Source organism: Trichoplax adhaerens, genomic scaffold, assembly GCF_000150275.1.
Source record: "Trichoplax adhaerens TRIADscaffold_8 genomic scaffold, whole genome shotgun sequence".
NCBI lineage: Eukaryota > Metazoa > Placozoa > Uniplacotomia > Trichoplacea > Trichoplacidae > Trichoplax > Trichoplax adhaerens.
In genome coordinates this window covers 2,269,651-2,279,349 of record NW_002060950.1, presented here as the reverse complement: position 1 = coordinate 2,279,349, position 9,699 = coordinate 2,269,651, and the positions used below count along the sequence as shown (strand labels likewise).

Sequence of the window (9,699 nt, the reverse complement as noted above, 5' to 3'; positions counted from 1 at the left end):
AAAGAAAGGCAAATAAAATACAGCAGACCATAAATATCTGTAAGCAGACTAATCAGGAATTACTTTCACTGTAACCAATATAGCAACCACAGCCATAGCCACATAAAATACCATCAAAATTGACGCAACATAGCGAAACATAGACGACACAGGCAGAGGAATCTCAATATCACTAATAACAAGGTAAAAATATAGTTCTAATAAGAATATTCAAGAATTTGGTCATTCTGGAGGCATAGTACATATTAAACAGTTGCGTAAATTTTCCTGTTATTCCATATGAACTAGCAGCATAATAAAATTTATAACCACATTTAAATTATAGAAATCATCACTGGTATTTATTTAAATTGCATGAAATGAAATATTTTCAGGAATTTTCTTAATTTTATTTTTAAAATAGATTATAATTTTACAAGACTTCGGCACGTCGCGATCTGACTCCTCATTGGTAGAGAGGTAAAAAGATTACAATGATTAATTGGCCATATTTGTTTAAAACAGTATACGAACAATTCCTCTTTCTCCTCCCTCATATTTGCCACCGGACAACTCTCTCGGATAGTTGCATATTAAATTGATATTGGTAATTCAATAGTGTTAAGGTTAATACCTTGAACGGCTCTTCCATAAAAAGTTAGCTTTCATAAAGCTAATTCTATTTTTAACATATCGCAAATACGTTTAGTTATCGGGGCTAGCTGTCAGTATAGGAAAAAAGAGGAATTTCCTAGAATAGTTCTAAATTATATTCGTGTAGTATGTTTTCAAGTGGTATTTTTTTTAAATATTCTGTAAACTGTCAGAACTGCTAGTATCCTAACGTTTTTTTTCTCCAGTATAGCCGTATCCTTCAAGTAAATTACGTTGATAGTAAGAAGGAAACGATATGCCACGATGTTCTACTTCATCACTAATGTTATTAAGACTACTTTATTATGCTACAGAAAGTAAGCCTGAAAAATATGTAAATGCAAATTTAATGACATTAAACAATATCTTAAATAGATACTTTTTAATTAGTGATTCACTTCTCTCCCTTCCCGTTATCGCTATTACTTCTAAAATTGACTACTAGACAGGCAAGCTTAGGAAATTTATGCCCGTGCAATAGAGCTAAATGACTTCTAAATGTTTATATATTAATAGAAAACCATATTTCCTCCTAATATTCATATAATACTAGCAAGATCTTTCATGCTTCTTCCTGAAAGAAGCCTTAAGTTGTTAAACCATTTATATTTAATATAATACTCTCTGCTCTTAGTAGCATCTTAGCTAATTAATTTAAAATTATTTTGGAATAATTTTATAATGTCCTTCCTGATTATAAATAATGCTTAATTTCTACTCATAACTTGATCGTACGACAGATTTAAAAATATGCTTTAAGCGGAAATACAAAAATATCGTAGGATGTCCGACGGCTACTAGGTGAAAAGCTTCGATATATGACAGAATAGAAGTAATAGAACTAGATAAAGGGTAAATATTAACTTACTCATATTTTTTGCTTGTAGCAATGTAAAAGAGAATCGGAATGAAAATACCACTGTATAGGAAACTTGCTAATGAAGCACCATAATTGGCGAAGATGTAAAATGCCTATTTGCAATCAGAGAATAAAGTAAAGCTATCTTTATATTGGACCTTATACTAGCTTCTTTCTTTATCTAATAATCTTTATAGTATTAAATAATGCCTAATAAAGTTCAATGTATCAAACCTGAGGACAAAATAGGCAAATCAAATAAAGGGCAGTAAATATAATCACTTGAAGTAGAATTTCCGATAATCTAGATCAATGTACATTCAATAAGCCTAAGTATTGTCATACTTTTAGCCTGAGGGATAGGTTATATATATGTAAATACTGAATTAGCTACATGTTGATTTTACCGCATGCATAAACGAAAGTTACGTTTTTTCTTATTCGACGAATTTTTTGCGACTTGTTGATTGTCTTCTGATATCACTACAGGTTCATCAGGTAAAAAGTGATGCCATATTCCCTCATTAATGCCACTTGCTGAATCCATGTCAATGAAATAAAGTATATTATAAACGTGTATAAGAATTAAAAATAACCATTAATGCATTGCTCTATGCTTTTGAATAAGCTAAAAATTTTGAAATAGATTGCAAATATTACGATGAAACGAAATTTAAGGTAATCATAGCATAGTATAAAAGAGCTTGAAGAATAAGCTAAAATTACCCGACAAAGCCTATCCAAAAACTATTCTTTATCATAAAAATTAGTAGCTAAGTTGAAGTCAGATTACTGTTTTAACCATAAAGTGTATCTCATCGTTAATTCCAACTAATAACAATCAAGAGTATTCAACAATTCACTGCAGTCATGGCCTATTATTCGTCCAAATTTACTTAAGGAGCGCAACAGCAGTAAAAATTCAAGACAAGGCTATCACCACAACGATAACTACATGGTCAATGATCAATGTTATTTCAAAAAATTATAGTAATACAGAAAATGCATTATAAAACAATGGCAATAACATATATCCAATGAATTAAATCATTCATTATGATCATAATACTTTACCAAAACATGCCACAATCATGGCTATAACGCGTATAGACGATAACTGCGTATTATAGCAAATAAGAATATGGAGTACAAGCTAATATAATGCTTATATAATTACAAATATACGTGGTGAATGACATAATTTATAGCTAAAAAATAAACAAGAATGAAGAAATTACCTAATGTTATTAATGGCATTCCGTTTGCCAGAAAAGACATTGGAGTAGATAATACTAGGCAGCCGATTACAACAGACGCAACCCATTTATATTGAACGTAATATATGGTCAATATCTAAATTGGATCAGATGAATTATAAGTATTAAGTAATGCTACTTTCTTGATTAAACAGTATGTAGTATCACTAGAATCAACAATATTATCGATACGACCATATGAAATTAGGGATAATCATGGTGAATATCATATACGCTTAAATAAACAGATAATATAACTATTGTTGAAAAGATCTAGCTATTAAATCTTTTACTACTTGCAGTATGAACATTAGCACTTAGCTAAGACAAATAGCAAAATGCAATTTTAAAACAAAAATTTAATGCCTTTATTATCAAGAACACAAGTAGATTTATAATTATAGGTATTGCTCCGCCATAATTAAGTAAAATACACTTATGCTACTAGTATTAATTAGCTTACTTTGACTAACGGATTAGTAGCTATTTCGCCATGATTTTTCCCCCTAGTTGCAGCCAGGTTAAAGTGATAAATAGTAGAAAATAAGTAAATGTTTTCAGATTATTTGCATTAATACAAACAAGTTCACTCATAATCGATATAACTTAAATATTGTTGGTCCGTATGTCTTACCATAACAAAGTCAGATCGCAGTGTGAATTTTCCGTTGTTAAATTTTGAATCATAAAGGTACTAGGAATATCATGACAAGTTTGAGGTACTACTGATACAACTGCATAAACCCTAGAAAGACGAGCATACAGTAATCCCATAGGTATCAATTTAAAATTAATTCGGTAATTGATTCTTCAGTAACCCTCTATAAATATATATTGGTAATCTTAATAGTGTTGGAAATACCAATTAAGGCAACATTTTTAATCTAGGTTCTATTCATTGTAAAATCGTCCGCTGATATTTTCAATTTAATGCAAGCATAACAGTTACTGATGTAACAGTTCATCTTACCATAATATATTAAAGAGTGCAACAGAGCATTGAGCCAACGCGGTTGTTAAAATCAAATACATAAGCTAATTTATAAAAAATAATCCAAAGTGAGAAGATAATCTATACATTGCTGATTAGAAGAATTTTTTATGTAATTTAATATACATTTTTCCTTTCGAACGGCACAAAGTTAGCCAAGTATGGCATTATTCTAGCCATTCCTCCTATTGAAACTAGACAAATTAGGAACGGAGATGATATACGCTGCCAACTATTGTGGATCGGATGATGTACAGAATGACCAACGATAAAACAAATAATTATCTATAAACGATGAAGAAATGAACAGTGCTCTCAAATAATGAAATATGAAGTATTTATATCGATATTAGTATCCTTAATCAAATACTAAAACTGGCACTCGAATAAATTTCGTTAAAGCTACATTTTACTGCTTCACGAAAAGTTAATTTATACAATTGAGACTTAATGTATAAATAAACTATCCATTACGAACTAATTTAAAAAAATGAAACATTAGATATGTACATATTAGCGGCCTTTGATCTTTGTTTACTTTCTAAAATGCAGGTTGTCGTTTTAATTAAGGTATTAGCAAAAATTTGGCTTACTAGAGCGACGATCATGTCGGCTTTTATTTGTTAAAATTAAAGAAAATATCTTGAGTTTAGCTATAAATGATTAATATTATGTTAAAGATCATATCATTATAGATAATTAATGATCTAATTTTACGCAATAGACCGTAAATATTTAAATAGTAGGATTAATGATCAATTTCAATCTACTATTCAAAAAGCCATGATGTTGATTATTAAGGGTTTGAATTATCTGGAAATTACTTTCTTCAATATCAATGATATAAATTTAATATGATACTATTGTTAATTTATTAATTGTCTACTTCAATAGAAAGAGCAAAAATTAAGTTAATAATGACTAAATGTAATAAAAATGGTATTGTAAGTTATCAAACCATCTAAGTTTAACTGAGAGACTTGAATCTTACTTGTTAACAATCCAGATTTATTAGCTACAGGAAATTTTCTCTACTATTAATTTAAATTAAAATATGGAAGCCTTTCAATAGCTACAGTATGAATAATAAAAATTTAAAGCAAAGACCTTAGTTTCGGTTGTAAACTACCCCAAACTGAACTGAAGATCTTAATCTTAGCTTAAAAATAATTAGATTGAATTTAGCAGAGACAGGTCACTAATATATCGTTGAATATTATCTAGATTAATAGATGTACTTGTAAGTCAGTTAACTTACCATTATTAGTAATATAATACATCTAACTAAAGATGCTATCGGAATTACAAGATTTAAAAGTCTTCGAGCAAAAATCAGTAGAAATACTTCAATCCAAACAAAGAGTGCTAAAATATTCTTAAATCTGAAAGCAGTAACAAATAAAATAACAATTAGGATGAGATTAACCTATAAATTGAAAGTCAATACGCTGAATTTGCTATCAACATCTGATGCAAGAAAATTTAAAATCTTTATTATTGTAAAAATAACTTAGCTATAATTATAAACAGGGATGAAAATCTGTAATCCCAGATAGCTTACTTTATTCTAAGAAGATGACCAAAAACTTGACTACCCGACAAGGCATTAGCAATTTCTGCATTAAATCTAAACGTCATTGCATTATAAAACAGAATCTTACTCAGATACAATCAATCTAACTCAATTCAATACCATCCAAGTTCACGGTATGTATTGGTTTTAATTCATTTCATCTACTTACAGCAAGCCGAAGCATAGGGCATCGAAAGCAATTTGTAGAAACCATGGTAGAAAAGACTCAGAAAGTAGATGAAAATTAATTTCCGTATCGTTGAATTTCTTCTCGTTCTCGCTGCCTTTAGCATCACTATCAATATCATCATCCTCGCTATTATCGGCATTAAGTTGCTTCAGCTGTTATTTACACAGTATATGAAAAAGTAACTGTATTATCGGATATTTTATAGAAATTTATTAGACGATTTTTATTAGTTATTAATGTAGCAACATCAGTATAATCTAATGAAATTCAAATAATTTAAATTCATTATATCACGACATTGAATACAGTAACGCAAATAATCAATGCCAAAACATTATAAAATGTAAATTAAGGTCTTTGCTTGCAAGTTTAAGCATATTCAATATTCCATTTAGGTCAGTAGTGCTTCATCTTGATAGCCCACGGATTTTGGATACTTGAATTGAAAACATAGAAGTGCTAAAATAGATTATTACCTTGGCATATAATCGACCACTTTTTCTTAATACTGCAGCTTTTTGTATGATTACCAAGACCAAGAAGGTTAACGGAATCTTTTGGAATCGAGAAGGCATATAAAATATTTGATACAGATAGATTATGAATATAGTTCGTTGCTATTATGTAAATAAGTTGAAATCTATATTGGATAATTTGATCATCTCATTTTCATATGATAGGTCAAGCTACCGTATTCATCTTACCTCTACAACTAACGCTATGAAATAGACACCAATAAATGGCTTTATACCAGTATTAGCTATGCTATTTGGTAATGCTGAAAGAAACAAGGTGAAACTGTTATTTACATTCTAATCTCAACTTTTCATTTTTAGTAAGTATAAGAAATACAATTTCAGGGTTTTATTCAGTAAATCAACTACAGCTGTCAAATCTTGCCAAACAGTTAAGTTTACTAATTAACATTAAGTACCTAGATCTAGCAGATAACAAATTATATTTCCAAGATTACAAGATACAGTACTACATGATAAGCTGTAAGTGTTTCTAGTTTAATACCTGGTTAATGAACTAAAAATGTAATATTTCTTGCGATTGTTTATATAATGCATTAAGATTAGGGATTATTGTTCACTATTCAACTAAATCGTCCAACATATACTATGAATTAATCAATCAAAATCATTAAAAATAGATTATTAATCAATCATCCAATACAGATCACACTGTAAATCAATTGAACTAAAATCATTTAATATAGATTTTTTTAAGTCAGACACTTAAATTATCCAATAAAAGCTACAAATATCAAATTGATAAATCAAAGGTAATCCATCTAGACAAAATAATGCCCAATACTTGATTTTTATCAACAGTTATCTTCAATTACAACTATGCTACTTACCAAGGAATGAGCAACCTTGCATATAAGCAATGCAAATAAAATCTGTGAGGTATGGCATATAAAAGAACGGAAAATTATTATTACAAATATTTGGCGTGTTTAAATACATATCAATCCTGTAGTAGTGATAAATTATTAATGACTGGATATCTTCCATCTTAGATATAATAAGTTTGTCTACTAATTATTATAAACAGAATTACACTAGAAAAGAAAATTTTATCGTAATCATTGCTAATCAAGAATTTACCAAGATAAACTTTTAACAAAATCAACTAGAGCAAACATAGAAAGGAAATCAGAACTAACAGTCATCAGACTTTAGATTGATTTTATGATAGCTAGTCGTAAATTAGTAATTCTACATCCATCTATAATTTTTTCTAATTCTCTCTTGATATTAGCTATTTTCTGTGACTTTTGAATGATGATTCTATCTACGAAGTGTGACAGTGTTTAATACTGTATTAGAGTAGAAATATCTATGTTGGATAATTTTGCTAGCCTATCCTTATTTAGTTAATTTCTAATCTGGATATACTGTGTTTTAATATAGTACTAGCTTTTTATGACAGTGACATATATAAATATACTGAAATTAATAGTTATATTAGGGAATGCAAATTATCTAACTATAGTTCGAATCATTGTGATTGTAACTTACTTACGGCAGATTGTAAATTATTGTGGAAATGTCCCGTAATATAACATACCGTAATCTGACTATTCTGTATTAGTCATCAGATGTCTATGTTCGTAAATACTGTTGTCTGCATTAGAGAGCAGTAGCTAAAATTATGTCTAATTCAGTGAATGATTCCAAAGTTAATCGTACTAACTATGACTCATGAACTGTCGAGGAAGAGTATATAAATGCAGTATATCATGTAATTAAGTGGATTCTTAAACTTGGTGTTTAACGTAAAATACGAAGCGTCTAAGTCTTTGTGTAGTCTACTAGTAGAACAAAAGTGTTCCTGATAGTGCAAATATCGTTCCTTGATACGTAGTTCAAGGAATTGACTTATTGATCGTACATTGCGTTATCTTGTTGCAGAGCTATTTTATGATAATATGTAATACAAGCAGTTACTTTATCGCGTATAGACTTTACTATTGATATACACGATTGTCTCGATGTCTTGACTAAATTATGCAAACCGATCGATAAAATAAACGTGGCATAAAATAATTAAATAATTCTGTCAACTTTCCCATCAAATAAACATATCTAATACTTACTGCATTTGAAAAAGCATACTATACATCTGTAACACTAAAGTGAAAATAAGCACACAGTACTGTAGTTTTTGCTTTAATTATTGTCGGATTTAATGACTTAGACATGAAAAATTAATCTTTTCCAAGTTATTATAAAAGAGAGAGATAGTAAATAGCTCATATGGAGATACTTCCATGATCTATAGCCAGAAGTAGATCTATTTTAGTAATTTTAATATATGAATAATTTCACGATTATGTACAATTATCATTTATCTATCTTTGAGATCATACAAAATTTATCACGATAAACAGGGTAGTTGAAAACTTACAAATTCTTAAATAATATAGAAAATTTTTAAAGCGCATCCACAAGGTCATCCATCGATTATTTTGAGTTGATGTGCTATCATTCTTCAATTTTTCCATACTCAAATTATCCTGATTGTCTAGTCACGTTCAATTGAGATTGAATGTTGGTTAAAGCATCGTAGTTTCATATCAAACAGTGCCTAAAATCTATTCTAAATCTAAATATTAGCCGTTAGTTAGTATTATGAATGAAAGCAGCAAGTATAATCTACTGGATGACATAATGTAGTCTTCCTCTTTAAACCATAATGAACGCAAAAGTTTAAAGCTATATGCGGTATTATTACCTCTCTACTAGATAATTTTCAAAGCCAAGCAATAATTTTTATCCACAATTTTTAACCGTGATGGAAACCCATGTAATTAGATACTCAAACGTTTTAAGTACCTCTAAAAATCATCAATTTTTTCTTGAAACGGGATCCGATATTTCGTTATCGATTAGTTTTTTTCTCGTAAGAATCCAATAAGATCCATACATACAAATTCATTAATCCTGTTGGGAATTCTTCTGCTAAGAAGGCATTATGCCTCCTATTGTCTTTTGAATTCCCTTGATTTCCCCTCTCGCTCTTTATTACCGACATTCATTTGAAATCTACAGACATTCAATAGCTTCAAGCTGAATATGCTGTTCTCTCTTAATTAATTTTAAGCATCTACGGAAAACTTTAATTTATTTCGATTTTGTAGATAACTGAATTATTTCTATTCTAACTTTAACCTTATTTAGCAATGAAATATAAATACATAAGCATGGCTAGAACAAAAATCGTAAGCATCTGCTGGTTTATAAATTGAGCCAAGGCTACATAACTTTGCGATAAAAATTGAATCATTCTCATCCTATATTATCCTTCTGTTGATCAAAGATAAATCATTTCAGGATCGTGCCTAAATTCTACTTTCCAGTACAATTATTTCATGACAATCTTTATACTATTGTAAAGTAACTTAGTGTTGCAATTGTAGACTATAAGCCATGTTCAGTATGATTAACGGTAGTGTCTTTTCTGTATTTATCTTACGATACATTTAGTAGTCCATAATACTCTGCACTGCTCATAGTTCTTGTGATTGATAAAATACAATCTTAATACTTAAAATTAGATAGAAATTTTTAGCAAATACATTTTTATTTCCTTCGAAGCCGGTAAATAGCATCTGATGATTAATGCAAGTATTTAGTAATCCCAAAATTTATCACGAACAGAATATTTTATAACTGGCATAGATTA

General features: G+C 29.3%; 2 protein-coding genes across 2 annotated transcripts; both read right to left on the bottom strand.

Annotated features, from left to right (window-relative positions):
* Positions 1 to 941: 941 nt before the first annotated feature.
* Positions 942 to 3,919, bottom strand: TRIADDRAFT_58686 (uncharacterized protein; the record flags this gene model as incomplete). Its single annotated transcript, XM_002114606.1, has 8 exons — positions 942 to 956; positions 1,727 to 1,796; positions 1,900 to 2,029; positions 2,731 to 2,845; positions 3,212 to 3,254; positions 3,383 to 3,493; positions 3,719 to 3,783; positions 3,866 to 3,919. 8 exons carry the CDS (start codon positions 3,917 to 3,919, stop codon positions 942 to 944), a joined length of 603 nt encoding a protein of 200 aa, XP_002114642.1.
* An 862-nt stretch (positions 3,920 to 4,781) lies between these two features.
* TRIADDRAFT_58685 (uncharacterized protein) lies at positions 4,782 to 7,183 on the bottom strand (the record flags this gene model as incomplete). Its single annotated transcript, XM_002114605.1, has 8 exons — positions 4,782 to 4,811; positions 4,998 to 5,121; positions 5,301 to 5,366; positions 5,482 to 5,654; positions 5,979 to 6,056; positions 6,207 to 6,280; positions 6,869 to 6,984; positions 7,119 to 7,183. The coding sequence occupies 8 exons, from the start codon at positions 7,181 to 7,183 to the stop codon at positions 4,782 to 4,784; spliced, it is 726 nt and encodes a 241-aa protein (XP_002114641.1).
* Between the last annotated feature and the right edge of the window lie 2,516 nt (positions 7,184 to 9,699).